Below are 22,253 nucleotides of genomic sequence, written 5' to 3' on the forward strand. Positions count from 1 at the left end.
AGTGCAATAAATGCAATATGAAACTTCTAACATAAAAGGCAAAAAGGAGCAGATGTACAGTCCATTAGTGAAAAGATCCCAATCACAGAACACTTGACATATGATATTCGAACTTGAAGTGCAAAGGAAAGGAGTTGAAATGCACCACCGGAGCAATAATCACAAGCTGCTAAAAGAAAATGAAAAAAAAAAAAGAAGAAAAGTATTTTCTTATTTTTTTCTTGATATTTAATGTTTATAATATATTCAGATATTACAGCCAATAAAGTTTAATATGTTTTTTATATTTTCAAGTTGTACTTCTGCTTGTCAAAAAGCAATATTTTTGTTTATGAAACTTGGTTTTATTTATAAAGACCTTATATATCACAACGGCTAAATCTGTGTCTGTAGTACATGTTCAATGCCATAAATAACATGTTATTAGATTTTTACTTCAGCAGTATATACCGTATTTATCGCGGTATAACGCGCTCCCGCGTATACCGCGCACCCCTAATGTTGCCCCCGAAATTCCTGTAAAAAAAAAAGTTATATGATTTTATTACTTACAGTTTTGGTGTCTTCCCAGGGTCCATCGTCCGGTCCGGCGTCAGTCTGCGGCCTCGATGGTGTCCTCCCGGCTTCTCCAGCGCGCGCCTCACGTCGAGTCCCCACTTCCCGCGCTCAGTTCGACCGCCTCCGCCGACATATACCGAGTGCAGTACACTCGGGTACATTCGGCAAGGCTCGGCGTCGCTCACGCTCTGTGACGTTTATGCGTGAGCACAAGCAAAGCCAGCCTGGCCGAATGTACCCGAGTGTACTGCACTCGGTATATGTCGGCGCAAAATTTCTTACTGAGCGCGGGAAGCGGCTATCGGCGTATATCGCGCACCCACGATTTTCCCCTTATTTTAAGGGGAAAATAGTGCGCGATATACGCCGATAAATACGGTAATGAGTTTGGTAATTCTAGAGAAATGCTTCAATGCATTACAATTTAACTAAACCCATTTAATTTTAGTAGACTAAAATGTACTGGAGATTTTAGTCGACTAAAATACGACAAAAACTAAAATGGATATTTAGTCAAAAGACTGATGCCGCGTACACACGGCCGTTTTTCGTGACGAGAAAAATGCAATTTTTTTAATTGATCTTGAAAAACGGTCGTGTGTAGGCTCCAGAGCATTTTTCTCGACGAGAAAAATGGCCATTAAAAATGTAGAATCTGAAAACTTTATAGTGCCGTCGTACGTATTGTACGTCACCGCTCTTTGCTCGAGCATTTTATCACGATCGTGTGTATGCAAGGCAGGCTTGAGAGGAATCACGTCGAGGAAAACGTTTTTTTCCATGACATGAATAACGGTCGTGTGTACGCAGGCATAAGATTAAAACTAAATCTAAATTTGCTACTAAAATTAACACCTGTCATGCTGTATTGTTGCAAAGGATGTTTAAATTTCTTGCAAAAGCAATAAAAGTGATAAAAAAAAATTAAAAGGACAGTGTAAAAATAAAAAAAAATGAATAAAATAAATATAATTTTTTTCAAAGCACCCCCGCACGCAGTGGTGAACACATACGTAGGTCATGCCCACATGTGTAAACGGTGTTTAAACCACATATGTGAAGTATCCCGCAAACGTCAGAGCGAGAGCAAGAATTCTAGCACAAGACCTTCTCTGTGACTCAAAACTGGTAACTTTTTTTAAAGCATAACCTATGGAGATTTTTAAGTACTGTAGTTTGGCGCCACTCTAGGAGCATGCACAATTTGAAAGCATGACATGTTGGGTATCTATTTACGTGGCGTAACATCACCTTTCATATTTTACATAATGAATGGGTTATAGGATTGTGTTTTTTCTTTTTTTAACTCATTAAAGTCTATTTTTTCTCCCAAAAATTGCATTAAAAAAAACGCTGCGCAAAATCCTTGTGACATAAAAAATTGCAATGAACACTAATGAATTCTCTAGGGCCTCTGCTAAAAAAAAAACCATATAGGCCCAGATTCTCAAAGGGCTTACGACGGCGCAACGCCATGTACGCCGTCGTAAGGGAAGGGAAGGACCTCCAAGGTGATATTCTCTGAAATATTGCCTGTGCCATGCGCAACACAGGAAAGGCAGGGGGAGATTAGAGAGCTGAATGCATGGCTAAAGACCTGGTGTAGGAAGGAGGGATTTGGGTTTCTAGAGCACTGGGCTGACTTTTCATTGGGGTGCAGCCTATATGCTAAAGACGGTTTGCACTTGAATGGAAGGGGGTCTGCTGTGCTGGGGGAGAGGTTTATGGGAATGCTGGAGGAGTATTTAAACTAGGATTGAGGGGGGAGGGTGAATTAGAATTACATCGAGCAGACAGGTCAGTTAGTGGTCAGACATTAATGGAGAGTGGAATGGGGATAGATGGGGGGAGGGTTATGGCAGGTGACAAGAAAGTTCCCATGTTGCAAACAGCCATTGGAAATAATAGTGCCATTTGTACTACTATAAATTATATGAAAAACACCAGAGAAAAATGTAACAATACATTTAAGTGTTTGTTCACCAATGCCAGAAGTCTGCCAAGCAAAACAGGTGAGCTGGAAGCTCTGATGCATGAGGAGAGCTATGATGTAATCGGTATTGCTGAAACTTGGCTTCAATCCTCACATGACTGGGCTATTAATATTCCTGGCTATGCTCTCTTTCGGAAAGACAGGGTAAAAACAGGGTAAAAAGGAAAGGTGGAGGGGTCTGTCTCTATGTGAGAAGTGACCTCAAAGCAAGCGTGAAAGAGAACCTGGTTGATGGAGCGTGTGATGAGGCTGAAGCATTATGGGTGGAACTGCATACAGATGTGCGTAGTTCAAAATTAATCATTGGAGTTTGTTATAAACCACCCAATGTTAATGAGGAGGTGGAGACTCAGCTCCTTGCACAGATGGAAAGGGCTGCAAGGTCTGGGACGGTGATAATAATGGGGGATTTTAACTACCCAGAAATTGACTGGATTAATGGCACTTCTGGGACAGTTAAAGGACAAAAATTTAGAAACCTATTGCAGGACAATTTTATGGTGCAGTTTATTGAGGCCCCAACTAGGAATGATGCCCTGTTGGACCTGATAATTTCAAACCATGCAGAGCTTATTACTAATGTTCAGATAAAGGAACACCTGGGTAGCAGTGATCATAACATGATTTCATTTAATGTTAACTATAAGCAAGAAATATATACAGGAAATATTAAAACACTAAATTTTAAGAGAGCAAATTTTCCAAGGATGAGGGCTGCTCTCCAGGACTTGGACTGGGAGGGACTATTGGCACAGATGAACACAGAACAGAAATGGGAATTCTTCAAAAAGACTGTGTGGAACCTCACTGCAAAGTATGTTCCCATGGGCAATAAGTTTAAAAGGCTAAAAATAAAACCTATGTGGCTCACGGTCAAAGTTAAAAAAGCTATAAACAATAAGAAAGTAGCTTTTAAAAAATATAAAAATGAAGGAACACTAGTGTTGTTTAAATGTTACAAAGAATATAACAGGATATGCAAAAAGGAAATCAAGGATGCAAAAATTCAAAACGAACGACAGATTGCAAAAGATAGTAGGACAAACCCCAAAAAATTCTTTAAATATATTAATAGTAAAAAGGTGAAGTCTGAGCATGTAGGCCCCTTACAAAATAATCTAGAGTGGGTGACTGGGGACAAAGAGAAGGCAAATTTATTAAATGTTTTCTTCAGCTCTGTGTATACAATGGAGCATGGGGGAGCTCATGTCCAAAATGGGGGTGGGAGTGACACAGCCCCAAATCCACAATGGCTCAAAAGTGATATGGTCCAGAAATATTTAGACAGAATAAAGGTGGATAAAGCACCTGGACCTGATGGCATCCACCCACGGATCCTAGGTGAGTTGAGCTCTGTCATTTCAAAGCCACTGTATCTAATATTTAGGGACTCATTAAAGACAGGAATAGTACCACTGGATTGGCGCAGGGCCAATGTGGTGCCCATATTTAAAAAGGGAACAAAGTCTTTACCAAGTAACTATAGACCTGTTAGTTTAACTTCTATAGTTGGGAAGATACTGGAACGTTTAATAAAAGACCACATGGATGAGTTCTTGCTGGAAAAAAACTATTTAAGCAGCAGACAACATGGATTCATGAAAGACAGAAGTTGTCAGACAAACCTGATTTCCTTTTATGAAGAGGTAAGTAAAACCCTGGACAGAGGCGTGGCTGTGGACGTGATATATTTGGATTTTACAAAAGCGTTCGATACAGTTCCGCACACACAGCTCATGTGTAAGGTAAGGTCTACAGGATTGGATATATCAGTTTGTAAATGGATAGAAAACTGGCTGAAAGCCAGAATTCAGAGAGTCGTGGTTAATGATTCTTACTCTGAATGGTCCAATGTTATCAGTGGTGTACCCCAAGGTTCAGTGCTGGGACCCTTACTTTTCAATATATTTATAAATGATATTGGGTCTGAGATCAAAAGTAACATTTCTGTCTTTGCAGATGACACCAAGCTATGCAGTGGAATAACGTCCTTACAGGATGTCTCCAATTTACAAGCCGACCTCAATGCTCTGTCTGATTGGGCGACTAAGTGGCAGATGAGGTTTAATGTAGATAAATGTAAAGTTATGCACTTGGGGGCTAAGAATATGCATGCATCATACATACTAGGGGGAGTACAACTGGGGGGGTCTGTAGTGGAGAAAGATCTGGGGGTTTTAGTTGATCATAAGCTCAATAATGGCATGCAATGCCAAGCTGCGGTTTCCAAAGCGAGCAAAGTCCTTTCTTGTATTAAGAGAGGTATGGACTCCAGAGACAGAGATATAATTTTGCCCCTGTACAAATCATTAGTAAGACCTCATCTGGAATATGCAGTTCAGTTTTGGGCACCAGTTCTCAAAAAGGACATCGGAGAACTGGAGAAAGTGCAGAGAAGGGCAACCAAACTGATAAGAGGCATGGAGGAGCTCAGCTATGAGGAAAGATTAGAGGAACTAGATTTATTCACTCTTGAGAAGAGGAGAATAAGGGGGGATATGATCAACATGTACAAATATATAAGAGGTCCATACAGTGAACTTGGTGTTGAGTTATTCACTTTACGGTCATCACTGAGGACAAGGGGGCACTCTTTACGTCTAGAGGAAAAGAGATTTCACCTCCAAATACGGAAAGGTTTTTTCACAGTAAGAGCTGTGAAAATGTGGAACAGACTCCCTCCAGAGGTGGTTCTGGCCAGATCAGTAGATTGCTTTAAGAAAGGTCTGGATTCTTTCCTAAATGTACAGAATATAACTGAGTACTAAGATTTGTAGGTAAAGTTGATCCAGGGTAAATCCGATTGCCTCTCGGGGGATCAGGAAGGAATTTTTTCCCCTGCTGTAGCAAATTGGATCATGCTCCGCTGGGGTTTTTTGCCTTCCTCTGGATCAACTGTGGGTATGAAGTTGGGTGTATAGGATTTTACTGTGTTTTTTTATTTTGTTTTTTGTGGTTGAACTGGATGGACTTGTGTCTTTTTTCAACCTGACTAACTATGTAACTATGTAAGTCCTAATCTGGGCCGTCGTATCTATGCGACTGATTCTTAGAATCAGTTACGCATAGATATCCATTAGATCCGACAGGCATAAGGCTCTTACGCCGTCGGATCTTTAATGCAATTTTTTTTTTGTCCGCTAGGTGTCGCCTCCGTCGTTTTCCCCGTCGAGTATGCAAATTAGCTAGATACGCGAATTCCCGAACGTACGCGCGGTCGACGCAGTGAAGTTACAACGTTTACGTTAGGTTTGCCCGGCGTAAAGTTGCCCCTGCTATATGAGGGGCAACCAATGTTAAGTATGGCCGTCGTTCCCGCGTCGAAATTTTAAAATTTAAGTTGTTTGCGTAAGTCGTCCGTGAATGGGGCTGGACGCCACGTCGAAACCAATGACGTCCTTGCGACATCATTTGGAGCAATGCACCCTGGGATATTTTACGGACGGCGCATGCGCAGTACGTTCGGTGTGGGAACGCGCTTAATTTAAATACTACACGCCCCCTACCCGCCAAATTTGAATTAGGCGGGCTTGCGCCGGGTGATTTACGCTACGCCGCCGCAACTTTACACGCAATTGCTTTGTGAATAAAGCACTTGCCTGTAAAACTTGCGGCGGCGTAACGTAAATGAGATACGTTACGCCCGCACAGTTTTGCGCGATTCTACGAGAATCTGGGCCACAATGTTTGGGGGTTCCAAGTAGGGGTTTCTAGCAAAAAAAAAATTATGATTTTTACATATATGAGGGAAGCGTCAGAATTATCCACGATAGGGAAGTGGTTAATTTTGCTGTGCTTGAGTATATGAAAAACTATTAGGCCCCTTTCACACCAGGGCGGGAGGTGCGGTGGCGGTATAGCGCTGCTATTTGTATTCGGCCGCTAGCAGTGTGGTTTTAACCCCCGCTAGTGGCCGAAAAAGGGTTAATTCTGCCCGCAGTGTGCCTCTGCAGAGGCGCATTGCCGGTGGCATAGCTGCGGTGTCCTATTGTTTTCAATGCGAAGGAGCGGTGGAGGAGCGGTAAACACACCGCTCCTCTCACCGCTCCAAAAATGCTGCTGGCAGGACTTTTGGAGCAGTCCCGCCAACGCATCGCCTCAGTGTGTAAGCTGCAGGGCAGGAGTTTTTCAGGTGGTATTTAGCCGCTATTTTTAGTGCTAAACGGCCTGAAAAACTCCTTAGTGTGAAAGGGGTCTTAATATTTGATTTTCGTTTTTTAACACCTCTTCCCATTTAAAATAAATAGAAAATAAAATAATTCTTGTAAAATAATACCAACAAAAGAGAGTCCCATTTTCCCCATAAAAATTAATATTAGCAGCACTTGAATATCGTGTGTAATGACAGTTATTATTGGTAAATCGATCGGCGCATATTCAAAATGTGAAAACCACTTTTACCCACAAACGATTATTCCTGAAATTTGTAGACCATTTCACACTGAACTGTAAAATGTCTGATTGTTCCAGGAATTACCTGAAGTACTCAGATATAAAAGACGCAGAGGGCGTTTTCTAGAAACCCATTACTTGTTCTGCAGATTGTATCCCACTATACACAGCCTCCCGCAGTTTTAGTTTATTTGATGCGGTTACTTAGAAACAGACCATTCATATTTTCCTGATGAGTGAATTTGACAAGTACAGAACCCAACTGCTTAAACCAATACTAACCTAAATAAACACAGTCCTTGAAATATAGTGTCAAAAAACAATTTAGAAAAACATTCCAATCTGAGGGGGTGCTGTGATGATAACCATGTACTGAAAAATATTTTATAACAAAATACAATTAAATAAAGTTATATATTCACCCAGTGTTATAACAAGTGTATGCCAAGTGCCAAATAATGTGATAAAAAAAAAAAAAAAAAAAAAATGAAAAAAAATTATAACAAATACCAAAATTAAACCAAAGTCTGACAAAAAAAAAAATTCACCCAGTGATCTCTTATATCACCCCTTGTGAGAGATCACCGAGTAAAAGAAGATTATTTGAATCCAAAAGCGGACAATAATCTGAATTTTTTTGGTGGGTTTAATTTGGATATTTTTTTGGACTTTTTTCATTTATTTTGGATTACTTTATTTGGCACATGGCATACACTTGTTTTGGCACTGGATGCATTTACTGTATATACTCGAGTATAAGCCGACCCGAGTATAAGCCAAGGCACCTAATTTTACCACAAAAACCTGGGAAAACGTATTGACTCGAGAATAAGCCTAGGGTGAGAATGCAGCAGCTACTGTAAGCGGAAAAGAGGGTCAACAATGCCCATTTGCAGCTTCACTGTGCCCATTTGCAACCTCACTGTGCCCATTTGCAACCTCCTGTGCCCATTTGCAACCTCATTGTGCCAATTCTCACTGTGCCCATTGTAGCCTTACTGTGAACATTCTGACTGTGCCCATTGTAGCCTTACTGTGCCCATTCTCATTGTGCCCATTGCAGCCTCAGTGTAACTGTATTCTTGACAGGCTGCGGGCATCCATTTTTCAAAAGTCGCGGCTTCCTCCTGGTCCTGTTCTGTTCCGTGATAGTCAGTGTACCTGTCGGGTCACAGGCGTCCATTTTTCAAAAGTCGCGGCATACTCCTGGTCCGTAATAGGCGTTTGACACTGTGTTCCGTTACCGCCTATCGCGGAGCTCCTCTCATCATCGGATTCAGTTTCCCAGCAGACACTGTGTTCAGTGTTCCGCCAATCACGGACCTTCTTTTATCCTCAGACAAGAGGACGTCCATGATAGGCTGAACACTGAATACAGTGTCTGCTGGCAAAGTCCGAGGATGAGAGAACCTCCGTGATAGGTGGTAGCGGAACACAGTGTCAAACACCTATCACGGACCAGGAGGAGGCCGCGACTTTTGAAAAATGGACGTCCGCGACCCGACAGGTACACTGACTCGAGTATAAGCTGAGGGGGCCATTTTCAGCCCTAAAAAAAGGTCTGAAAAACTTGGCCTATACTCGAGTATATACGTTATATTGTTTTTTTATTTTGTTTTAATTTAAAATATTTTTCAGTGTATGGTTTATCATCACAGCACCTTCCCAGATTGGAAAGTTTTTCTGATTTGTCTTATATGACACTTCATTTATTTTTAAGGGGACAGCTGTGGATTTGAGCACTCTGCACGTTTTTGAATTTTACTTAAAGGGAGAAGGAGGCTCAGTTTTTTTGCTTTTTCATAGTCCTTGAAATATGTTTTTTTATCAGGTATGTTCTGTGGTTATAGCTGACATATTTTAGAAACCTGTTTTGTTCTGCTATATGGATGGATGCATAGATGCAGATAATAGCACAGGCATATTAGAAGTGTTACTAAATCACATGCTTTGCAAAGGTTTATAATTTCTCATAAAGAGAATGTCTTGGTACATGTATTACATGTTTTAATTTCACTGGACCATGACCCCTCGTGTCATCTCTGAAGGTTGGCCATACGTTATACAATTTTCTTGTAAAATGTTCCATTAAATTTACCAAAACCCCTATAATATGAGGTCAAACCCAAAACGTAAAATTTGTATGCAATCAGGTAGGCCCTTGCACTACATAGTTGAAGGTAAATCTAAAGGAAATTGAATAAGAAAATTGTATGGGCAGCTTAAGTCTCATTGGGCCAGATTCACGTAGTTCCGCGTAACTTAGCCGCGGCGTAACCTATCTGATTTACGTTACACTGCCGCAAGTTTTACGGGCAAGTGCTTGATTCACAAAGCACTTGCCTGTAAAGTTGCGGCGGCGTAGCGTAAATCCGCCTGGCGCAAGCCTGCCTAATTCAAATGGGGCGGGGACCATTTAAATTAGGCATGTTCCCGCGCCGAACGTACTGCGCATGCTCCATCCCTAAAATTTCCCGATGTGCATTGCGCTAAATGACGTCGCAAGGACGTCATTGGTTTCGACATTAGCGTAAATGGCATCCAGCGCCATTCATGGACGACTTACGCAAACGACGTGAAATTTCAAATTTCGACGCGGGAACGACGGCCATACTTAACATTGGCTAGACCACCTAGGGGGCATGTTTATCTTTACGATGCGTATCTCTACGGAAACGACGTAAATTTACAGCGACGGGCAAAGCGTACGTTCGTGAATCGGCGTAACTAGTCATTTGCATATTCTACGCCGACCGCAATGGAATCGCCACCTAGCGGCCGGCCTAGAATTGCAGCCTAAGATCCGACGGTGTAAGTCACTTACACCCGTCGGATCTTAGGGAGATCTATGCGTAACCGGATTCTATGATTCAGGCGCATAGATACAACAATCGTATCTCAGAGATAGGACGGCGTATCAGGAGATACGCCGTCGTATCTCTTTTATGAATCTGGCCCATAGTTGGCTAGTGAGGCTGTCCATAGTTACACAGTTAGTCAGGTTGAAAAAAAAAAAAAAAAGACACAATTCCATCTAGTTCAACCATAAAAAAAATTTAAAATATCGTACAATCCCATATACCCAATTCTATACCCACAGTTGATCCAGAGGAAGGCAAAAAACCCCAGCAGAGCATGATCCAATTTGCTACAGCAAAGGAAAAAATTCCTTCCTGATCCCCGAGAGGAGAAGCTAAGCATGTGATTACTTCCCATTGCCTTTAGAAGTTTCTAGAGCTTAGGATTGGAGGATTCAAATGTCCAGTCTAAATATTCAGGAGAGCAGGTGTGCCCCAGGTGGAGCGAGGTTGCTATAAATAGTCTGGAGCCCTAAGGAGTTGATCCTTTTCCCTCTGTGGGTATGGATCTATTAGCTGAGAGGAGAGGGGCTGCAGGACCCCTGGACAAAACACTAGAGCTGCACAATTAATCATTAGAAAAACGTGATCTCGATTCAACCCCCCTGACAATCTCCAATGCAGAGTTTGCCAATTCTTTCATATAACAAGTGGAGAGACTTTATCTGCTCACTCAGCTGTCAAAAGAAAATATCCGGGCAGTCTGCCAAGTTTTTAACAGGAAACATTGTAACTAATGCTTCCTTCTTAGATCAAAGGGATAAACTTCTGTGTGTGTGTGTGTGTGTGTGTGTGTGTGTGTGTGTGTGTGTGTGTGTGTGTGTGTAAAAAAAAATTGGGCAGTCTGCCAAGTTTTTTAACAAGATGAAACAATGTAACTAATGCTTCTTTCTTAGATCAAACTTCTGTGTGTAAATGCAGGATGTTTAACCACTTAAAGTCTAAATCTTTTTCTGACACTTGGGGCCAGATCCTCAAAAGAGATACGGCGGCGTAACTGCTGTTACGCCGTCGTATCCCTGGTCCTAACTATGGAACTGATCCACAGACTCAGTTTCCCATAGTTAGGACGAAGATCCGACATGTGTAATTGAATTACACTGTCGGATCTTAAGGATGCAATTCTAGGCCGGCCGCTAGGTGGCGAGGCCATTGAGGCCGGCGTAGAATATGCAAATGACCAGTTACGGCGATCCACGAACGCTCCGACGGGCCCGACGCTCTAAATCTACGTCGTTTACGTCGAGTTCCGCCGCGTAAAACTAGGGCTAAGCCCTAGTTGTCCTAAGCCATGTTAAGTATGGCCGTCGTTCCCGCGTCGAATTTTAAATTCTACGTCGTTTGCGTAAGACGTCCGTGAATGGCGCTGGACGCCATTTACGGTAACGTCTAAGCAAATGACGTCGGAGCGACGTCATTTAGCGCAATGCACGTCGGGTAATTTACCCGACGGAGCATGCGCAGTACGTCCGGCGCGGGAGCGCGCCTAATTTAAATGGGACTCGCCCATTTGAATAGGAACGCCTTGCGCCGGACGGATTTAAGTTACAGCGCCGCAAAATTCCAGGTAAGTGCTTTGTGGATCGGCACCTAACTTTGGAATTTTGCGGCGGAGTAACTTAAATCAGAAAAGTTACGTTGCGCCAAGGCTTTGTGGATAACCCCCTTGTTTCTTAAGTTAAAAATCAATATTTTTTGCTATAAAATTACTTGGAACCCCCAAACATTATATATATTTTAGCAGAGACCCTAGGGAATAAAATGGCAATTGCTGCAATATTTTATGTCACACTATATTTGCCCAGCAGTCTTTCAAATGCAATTTTTGGGGAAAAAATACACTTCAATGAATAAAACCGTGGACTGTTCCAGTCTACCTCTATTTGTGCTCATACTGCTGCATGGTCCCCAGCCATGAACGATGGGCTGTTCCAGTCTGCCTCTATTTGTGCTCATACTGCTGCATGGTCCCCAGCTATGAACCATGGACTGTTCCAGTCTGCCTCTATTCGTGCTCATACTGCTGCATGGTCCCCAGCTATGAACCATGGACTGTTCCAGTCTACCTCTATTTGTGCTCATACTGCTGCATGGTCCCCAGCTATGAACCATGGACTGTTCCAGTCTACCTCTATTTGTGTCATAGACTGTTCCACTCTACCTATACTAGTGCTACCAAGCAAGAAGTGTCCTTGCTAGCGATCTGTTCTGTTTTGGTGTATTCTGTATCACCCCAAATCCCCTCCCAAATTTCTCTTAGCAAATAAACTCCAAAAGACAACCCCTAGACGATTAATGAGCCAGAGTGAATGGCTGTCTCTACACTGTTTGGAAAAGAACCTGTCTAATCTTCAGCAGCCCTTTTGTTGGTAGTGCTACATTTATTTGAACTAAAATCCTAATTTTTAGGACAAGTTTTTGTCTCCTTCTTGGTCCAAGCAGTACATATGCACAAAGTTTCAGCCAATGTTAATAAGTAGGACAATCTCTGAGAAAACACATACGCAAAGCAATGGCAATTAAGAGGGGGTAGTTGTTAGAATATGTACAGGAGTGGGCTGGGGAATGGCTGAGGGGAATAAAGCCGACCATAGACGGTTTGAATCTCGGCGGGTTCAGATGGGACCAGACGGAATTTGAACCATGTATGGGCAGGCTAACTGTACCCAACTTGATCGATTAACTTGGGTACAACCAGCTTGTTGGATTTTTCATGCGATTATTACCAGCAGCTTTCCCCAGACGACGCTATCTTATAGCGAAACGTACGTAGGGAGGTAGACATGCTGACGTCATCGTTCTGAACGGGAGATCGCATGCCGGCCGGCTCTCCATTGTCCTATACGGATGTTTGTTACTGTAAGTTGCCATTTTGGTTATTAAATCTGATTCACCATACGATACACACTATGTCAGTCTCTCTTCATTTTGGGTTACCACGCTGAGCTTTGCGGCCTTTGTGCCCATTGAGTTTGTTCAATCTGATCGCTCGCTTTTCCTGCCATTGGAGAACGCTATCTATTGGGAACACGTCCAATACTTTTGGCCCATTACAGCTTACCTCTGGTAAGCATACAACTTTATAGGTGGTGGTGCACAGGTGTGATTGGTGACACATTGTGGTTCTGCTGTTTCCTCGCACAGGATTTATATATATTATGGGCTAGATTCAGGTAGACTTACGAAGGGCGTATCAGTAGATACGCCGTCGTAAGTCCGAATCCGCGCCGTCGTATCTTTAAGCATATGCTCAAATTGAGATATGCTTAAATGTTGCTAAGATACGACCAGCGTAGTCTTCTACGCCGTCGTATCTTGGGGTGCATATATTTACGCTGGCCGCTAGGTGGCGCTTTCACTGATTTCCGCGTAGAATATGCAAATGAGCAAAATACGCCGATTCAGAAACGTAAGGCTTTTTCCGGCGTAAAGTTACCCCTGCTATATGAGGCGTAGCCAATGTTAAGTATGGATGTCGGGAAAGCGTCAAATTTTCCGTCGTTTGCGTAAGTCTTACGCGAATAGGGCTGTGTGTAGGTTACGTTACGTTCACGTCAAAAGCATTGACTATTTGCAACGTGATTTCGAGCATGCGCACTGGGATACTTTCACGGAGGGCGCATGTGCCGTTCGTTAGTAACGTCAATTACGTGGGGTCACGACTATTTTGCATACAACACGCCCCCTACCAGCCTATTTTGAATTAGGCGGGCTTACGCCGGCCCATATACGCTACGCCGCCGTAACTTCGGGCGCATGTTCTTTCTAAATACGGGACTTGCCTGTCAAAGTTACGGCGGCGTAGCGTATATGAGATACGCTACGCCCGCCTAAAGATAGGCATTTGTATCTGAATCTAGCCATATGTGTTCTCTTGGCTGGGATGGCTCCCCCCACCAGGAGAACACAATTGCTCCACAGGAGGGATTCCCCCATCAATACTGACTGTTGATGGGAGAATCAAACTATTTTCTTTCCTGCAACCCATAGTTGCAGTGAAAAAAAATCACACCATCAAAGGCCATTCCAATAGTCAGAGATGAGAATGATCATACAACTTTTGGATAGTGATTTAGAAAACTGAGGCTCACATTTAGTCAATTATCTCCTGTGTCATAAAGAATTATCGTTTGTATACTCATGTGTATAAAGGAAAACTTTTGGACTACAAATGATAATTCTTCAGGCATTAGAAGACATAACATCAGCGTTACCAGGAGGATCATGTAGACAGACGGGCATCTTACCTAGAGCAGCCATAGCAGTCTTTGGTCTCTGCGGAGTCTTGTCTGGAGGTCTGGGTGGCTTCATACTGCTACCTAGCTTGGAGGATATAAGCAGACATGCCGTCACGCGGTCACATTTTCCTTTTTCATCCAGTGACTTGCTTTTATCTCTCAGATAGTTCAGCTGTTCCACAAACTGTGGCTTTAAGATATCACCGTTAAGCTGCAGATAAAAATATGAGATAAAACAAATGAGTTGGCATATATTAGACCAATGCTTTGTACTACTGTACAGTAACCCCAAAAGTAAACTGTCACCTATACTGATTATATGTTTCCAATTTCCATTACTGTATAAATATTCTCCGTTCAATGACTGTTAAATGATCAGTCTGTTGTAGGTAGATGGGCAGGGACAAGTGTCCAGTGATGTCATACCATGAGTGATGATGTCAGTCCCCATAGAATGGCAGTAGGGAGATACTTCTATTTTATGGCTCATACATCCAGGTGAAGGATGACAAGAGCTTTGTTACTTTGCTCCAGAATCACATCAGGTGAATCAGCGTTCTTTGATGGCCTGTTGCAGCCTGAACATTGCATGTCCTGTTGTGATGCTACAAAAGCCATGCTTAGCAAACACCCAGTTATGTGGAGAGGGAGAGGGGGAGAGAGAGTGAGAGGAGAGGAGAGAAAGGGGGGGGGAGAGGGGAGGGGAGAGAGAGAAGGGGAGAGAAGGGGGGGGAGAGGGGGGGGGAGAGAGAGAGAGAGAGGGGGAGAGAAAGGGGGGAGAGAGAGTAGAGGAGAGAAAGGGGGGGGGGGGGGGGAGAGAAGGGGAGAGAAGGGGGGGGGGGGGAGAAGGGGGGGGAAGAGAATGGGAGAGAGAAGGGGAGAGAGAGAGAGAGAGAGAGAGAGGCGGGGGGGGGGGAGAAGAGAGATTTTACCAAGTACCACCTTTTTAATTAATGTATGTATGTCTGATTTTTCACTAGGCTAAGAGTTTCAATGGCACAATCTAGGCTTGGAGGAACTATCACCAGCATGCTGTTCAAGAAGAAGACCTCTATTTCCAATATACACTTCAACAACTTCTTTGTATGTCTCTTATTATGAATACAGCTGTCACAACTTGAAATTTTTCCAATGAATACAACATGTTCTTTAATAGAACAGGGTGGAGAGGAGGAGGCCTTCTGATTAATGGTGGCAGTGCCATGCAACCCTGTATAAAGAGTATAGGTGACAGTGTATAGGATGCAGATATTGGGAGATCAGTGTATAGGTGCACACACCTATGGAGATCAGGGTATGGGGTGAACACCTATGGAGATCAGGGTATGGGGTGCACACACCTATGGAGATCAGAGTATGGGGTGCACACACCTATGGAGATCAGGGGATGGGGGTGCACACACACCTATGGAGATCAGGGGATGGGGTGAACACCTATGGAGATCAGGGTATGGGGTGCACACACCTATGGAGATCAGAGTATGGGGTGCACACACCTATGGAGATCAGGGTATGGGGTGCACACACCTATGGAGATCAGGGTATGGGGTGCACACACCTATGGAGATCAGTGTATAGGTGCACACCTATGGAGATCAGGGTATAGGGTGCACACACCTATGGAGATCAGGGTATGGGGTGCACACACCTATGGAGATCAGGGTATGGGGTGCAGATACTAGGAGATCAGTGTATAGGTGCACACCTATGGAGATCAGGGTATAGGGTGCATACACCTATGGAGATCAGGGTATGGGGTGCACACACTTATGGAGATCAGGGGATGGGGGTGCACACACACCTATGGAGATCAGGGGATGGGGGTGCACACACACCTATGGAGATCAGGGTATGGGGTGCACACACCTATGGAGATCAGGGTATGGGGTGCACACACCTATGGAGATCAGGGTATGAGGTGCAGATACTAGGAGATCAGGGGATAAGTGCTCACCTATGGAGATCAGGGTATGGGGTGCACACACCTATGGAGATCGGGGTATGGGGTGCACACACCTATGGAGATCAGGGTATGAGGTGCAGATACTAGGAGATCAGTGTATAAGTGCTCACCTATGGAGATCAGGGTATGGGGTGCACACACCTATGGAGATCGGGGTATGGGGTGCACACACCTATGGAGATCAGGCTATGAGGTGCAGATACTAGGAGATCAGTGTATAAGTGCTCACCTATGGAGATCAGGGTATGGGGTGCACACACCTATGAAGATCGGGGTATGGGGTGCACACACCTATGGAGATCAGGGGATGAGGTGCAGATACTAGGAGATCAGTGTATAAGTGCTCACCTATGGAGATCAGGGTATGGGGTGCACACACCTATGGAGATCAGAGTATGGGGTGCACACACCTATGGAGATCAGGGTATGGGGTGCACACACCTATGGAGATCAGAGTATGGGGTGCACACACCTATGGAGATCAGGGTATGGGGTGCACACACCTATGGAGATCAGGGTGTGGGGTGCACACACCTATGGAGATCAGGGTATGGGGTGCAGATACTAGGAGATCAGTGTATAGGTGCACACCTATGGAGATCAGGGTATGGGGTGCACACACCTATGGAGATCAGGGTATGGGGTGCACACACCTATGGAGATCAGAGTATGGGGTGCACACACCTATGGAGATCAGGGTATGAGGTGCACACACCTATGGAGATCAGGGTATGGGGTGCACACACTTATGGAGATCAGGGGATGGGGGTGCACACACACCTATGGAGATCAGGGTATAGGGTGCACACACCTATGGAGATCAGGGTATGAGGTGCAGATACTAGGAGATCAGTGTATAAGTGCTCACCTATGGAGATCAGGGTATGGGGTGCACACACCTATGGAGATCAGGGTATGGGGTGCACACACTTATGGAGATCAGGGGATGGGGGTGCACACACACCTATGGAGATCAGGGTATGGGGTGCACACACCTATGGAGATCAGGGTATGGGGTGCACACACCTATGGAGATCAGAGTATGGGGTGCACACACCTATGGAGATCAGAGTATGGGGTGCACACACCTATGGAGATCAGGGTATGAGGTGCACACACCTATGGAGATCAGGGTATGGGGTGCACACACTTATGGAGATCAGGTGATGGGGGTGCACACACACCTATGGAGATCAGGGTATGGGGTGCACACACTTATGGAGATCAGGGGATGGGGGTGCACACACACCTATGGAGATCAGGGTATAGGGTGCACACACCTATGGAGATCAGGGTATGAGGTGCAGATACTAGGAGATCAGTGTATAAGTGCTCACCTATGGAGATCAGGGTATGGGGTGCACACACCTATGGAGATCAGGGTATAGGGTGCACACACCTATGGAGATCAGGGTATGGGGTGCACACACTTATGGAGATCAGGGGATGGGGGTGCACACACACCTATGGAGATCAGGGTATGGGGTGCACACACCTATGGAGATCAGGGTATAGGGTGCACACACCTATGGAGATCAGAGTATGGGGTGCACACACCTATGGAGATCAGGGTATGAGGTGCACACACCTATGGAGATCAGGGTATGGGGTGCACACACTTATGGAGATCAGGGGATGGGGGTGCACACACACCTATGGAGATCAGGGTATGAGGTGCACACACCTATGGAGATCAGGGGATGGGGGTGCACACACACCTATGGAGATCAGGGTATGGGGTGCACACACCTATGGAGATCAGGGTATGGGGTGCACACACCTATGGAGATCAGAGTATGGGGTGCACACACCTATGGAGATCAGGGTATGAGGTGCACACACCTATGGAGATCAGGGTATGGGGTGCACACACTTATGGAGATCAGGGGATGGGGGTGCACACACACCTATGGAGATCAGGGGATGAGGTGCACACACCTATGGAGATCAGGGTATGGGGTGCACACACCTATGGAGATCAGGGTATGGGGTGCACACACTTATGGAGATCAGGGGATGGGGGTGCACACACACCTATGGAGATCAGGGTATAGGGTGCACACACCTATGGAGATCAGGGTATGGGGTGCACACACCTATGGAGATCAGGGTATGAGGTGCAGATACTAGGAGATCAGTGTATAAGTGCTCACCTATGGAGATCAGGGTATGGGGTGCACACACCTATGGAGATCAGGGTATAGGGTGCACACACCTATGGAGATCAGGGTATGGGGTGCACACACTTATGGAGATCAGGGGATGGGGGTGCACACACACCTATGGAGATCGGGGTATAGGGTGCACACACCTATGGAGATCAGGGTATGAGGTGCAGATACTAGGAGATCAGTGTATAAGTGCACACCTATGGAGATCAGGGTATGGGGTGCACACACCTATGGAGATCAGGGGATGGGGGTGCACACACCTATGGAGATCAGGGTATGGGGTGCACACACCTATGGAGATTAGGGTATAGGGTGCACACACCTATGGAGATCAGGGGATGGGGGTGCACACACCTATGGAGATCAGGGGATGGGGTGCACACACCTATGGAGATCAGGGTATGGGGTGCACACACCTATGGAGATCAGGGTATGGGGTGCACACACCTATGGAGATCAGGGTATGGGGTGCACACACCTATGGAGATCAGGGTATGGGGTGCACACACACCTATGGAGATCAGGGTATAGGGTGCACACACCTATGGAGATCAGGGTATGGGGTGCACACACCTATGGAGATCAGGGTATGAGGTGCAGATACTAGGAGATCAGTGTATAAGTGCTCACCTATGGAGATCAGGGTATGGGGTGCACACACCTATGGAGATCAGGGTATAGGGTGCACACACCTATGGAGATCAGGGTATGGGGTGCACACACTTATGGAGATCAGGGGATGGGGGTGCACACACACCTATGGAGATCAGGGTATAGGGTGCACACACCTATGGAGATCAGGGTATGAGGTGCAGATACTAGGAGATCAGTGTATAAGTGCTCACCTATGGAGATCAGGGTATGGGGTGCACACACCTATGGAGATCAGGGGATGGGGGTGCACACACCTATGGAGATCAGGGTATGGGGTGCACACACTTATGGAGATCAGGGGATGGGGGTGCACACACACCTATGGAGATCGGGGTATAGGGTGCACACACCTATGGAGATCAGGGTATGGGGTGCACACACTTATGGAGATCAGGGGATGGGGGTGCACACACACCTATGGAGATCGGGGTATAGGGTGCACACACCTATGGAGATCAGGGTATGAGGTGCAGATACTAGGAGATCAGTGTATAAGTGCACACCTATGGAGATCAGGGGATGGGGGTGCACACACCTATGGAGATCAGGGGATGGGGGTGCACACACCTATGGAGATCAGGGTATGGGGTGCACACACCTATGGAGATCAGGGTATGGGGGTGCACACACCAATGGAGATCGGGGGATGGGGTGCACACACCTATAGAGATCAGGGGATGGGGGTGCACACACCTATGGAGATCAGGGGATGGGGGTGCACACACCTATGGAGATCAGGGAATGGGGTGCACACACCTATGGAGATCAGGGGATGGGGGTGCACACACCAATGGAGATCAGGGAATGGGGTGCACACACCTATGGAGATCAGGGGATGGGGGTGCACACACCAATGGAGATCAGGGAATGGGGTGCACACACCTATGGAGATCAGGGGATGGGGGTGCACACACCAATGGAGATCAGGGGATGGGGGTGCACACTCCAATGGAGATCAGGGAATGGGGGTGCACACTCCTATGGAGATCAGGGGATGGGGGTGCACACTCCTATGGAGATCAGGGGATGGGGGTGCACACACTGGGAGCTCCCACCTGAGTACTGATCATGTTGGGTGGAGGGGCCCCGGGCTCTCTCAGCTCCGCTCCAGCTCCTGTCGGTGACACTTGTATCTTCTTCTCATCACACAGCACAACTTCCAGCTCTGACGCTCCGGTTGCCAGGAAACAGACACCACGTGCTCGGGGCGGGGCCTCCTTCATGTACAGAGACAGAGCAGTAATGAGATCTGTGCGGGGAGCTCTGTGATAGGTGGATGGGTGGAGTGGGAGGGGCGGCCGTGTGATGGAAAGTGTGGGTCGGTGCTGGGATACGGCTGATTGCATTCTATGGGGTCATCACAGGCCACACCCCTCACTTCTCATTACATTGGAAATGCTGCACATGAATAACTGTAGAGTTCTGTTAGCTTGATGATCTTTGTAGAATTCCCATTACATTGGTGATCACTGTAAAGTCCTCAATAGTTTGCTGATCTGTAGAATTCCCCATTACATTAGTTATTACTTTAGATTTCAGTAGTACGTTATCGATCATTATAGAATTCCCCATTACTTAGTGATAATGATGGCATTTATGTATAGACAGCATTTTGGTAATAATTGATGGTAGTACAATGGCTGCTTCTGTTGTGCACGGTATCTAAGCAACCCACTGACATGTTAGTAAATGAAAGGATTAGATTGTCAGTGTTACTGTAAGTAGGCGCACACTATGAGAAAGTTCCATCCAAGGAGCGATGGTCGATTGTCACATAGTGTGTACACAACAACCTTCCACATCCCATTTAGACTTTCCAAACGAAAATTTCTGAATGGAAAAACGCCAAATTTTCTATCGTACGTGAACAAAACGAACGCTTTACATTGACGCTAGGTTACTACCACATAGGTAGATTCAAAGAGATGGGCTTAACTTTGCGGCGGCGTAGCTTAGCCTGTTTAGGCTACGCCGCCGTGAATTAGCTAGGCTAGTAATGATTCTCAATATACTTGCCTGCTAATATACGGCGGCGTAGCCTAAAGGGGGCGGGCGTAAGGGCGCCAAATTCAAATGACTTGGAGGGGGGCGTGTTTGATGGTAATGAGGCTTGACCTCACGTTTTTGACGTTTTTGTTCACTGCGCATGCGCCAGGCGACTACATTTCCCAGTGTGCATTGCGGTTACGTACGCCGCACGGGCCTATTGATTTCGACGTGGACGTAAACGACGTAAATCCCGATTCGCGGATGACTTACGCAAACAACGTAAAAAATTTGAATCTCGCGGCGGGAACGGCGGCCATACTTTAACATTGTTATTCCACCTAATAGATGGAATAACTTTAGGCCAGTAATGCGCTACGGAAACGGCGTAAATCGACTGCGGCGGCCGGGCGTACGTTCGTGAATCGGCGTATAAACTCATTTACATATTCTACGCCGGCCGCAATGGAAGCGCCACCTAGCGGCCATCCAAAATATTGCAACCTAAGATAGGATGGCGCAAGCCGTCGTATCTTAGATATGTTTAAGCGTATCTCTGTTTGAGCATACGCTTAAACATAGGTCGGCGTAGATTCTGAGTTAGGTCGACTTATCTACTGATAAGTCGGCCTAACTCTTACTGAATCTACCTATTAGTGTTTTTTCAGCTCGTGTTTGCGCGGGTACAGCAGAAATAAATAGGCTGCGGTGCCTGATTTTCCAGCAACAAAATGTGCATACGCCTTTTTCAAAACAAGGCCTGCAGGGAAGTCGCATGGTCATTTTCACCAATGCAATTCTCCTGCGGTTCCTGCACCAGCAAACATGCTGCATTTTTACATGCGTGCGGGTGCTATTCATAATGAATGGCAGCCCTGTGCGTTTTCTCAGAGAAGCGCGTTTTAGCTGCGGGTGGTTGCAGTGAAAGCTTTAAGAGAAGCAATCGAGTTGCCGGCATTTTTTTTTGCTATAACAGATACACGCTATCGACAGGCTGCTTGTTACACTTTTATAAGGCCCCTTTCAGACTGGGGCGGGAGCTACGGTGGCGGTATAACGCCGCTAAAAATAGCGGCGCTATACCGCCGGAATTGCCGCGGGTATCAGCCACTAGCGGTGCGGTATTAACCCCCGCTAGCGGCCGATAAAGAGTTAATACCGCACGCAATGCGCCTCTATAGAGGCGCATTGCGGGCGGTATTGCCGCGGTTTCCCATTGTTTTCAATGGGAAGGAGCGGTGAAGGAGCGGTATACATGCCCCTCCTCTCACCTCTCCAAAGATGCTGCTGACAGGAGATTTTTTTGTCTCCCGCCAGCGCATCGCCTCAGTGTGAAAGCCCTCGGGCTTTCACATTGAGTCTGCAGTGAAGGAGTTTTTCAGGCACGATAGCAGCGCTATTTTTAGCGCTGTATCGCCTGAAAAACTCCTCAATGTGAAA

General features: G+C 45.6%; 1 protein-coding gene across 1 annotated transcript in view; it reads right to left on the reverse strand.

Moving 5' to 3' along the window:
- Window positions 1-20,065, reverse strand: part of TEX26 (testis expressed 26) — a 77,008-nt gene extending 56,943 nt beyond the window's left edge. The window contains exons 1-2 of the mRNA XM_040340458.1: window positions 19,883-20,065; window positions 14,049-14,250 (exon numbers count right to left, since the gene is read on the reverse strand). Of these exons, the coding sequence (XP_040196392.1) occupies window positions 14,049-14,250; window positions 19,883-20,050 (370 nt within the window). The 5' untranslated portion in view covers window positions 20,051-20,065. The remainder of the gene's footprint in view (window positions 1-14,048; window positions 14,251-19,882) is intronic.
- Window positions 20,066-22,253: the final 2,188 nt, after the last annotated feature.

The sequence above is a fragment of the Rana temporaria genome, chromosome 2 (assembly GCF_905171775.1).
Source record: "Rana temporaria chromosome 2, aRanTem1.1, whole genome shotgun sequence".
In the NCBI taxonomy this organism is placed as follows: Eukaryota; Metazoa; Chordata; class Amphibia; order Anura; family Ranidae; genus Rana; species Rana temporaria.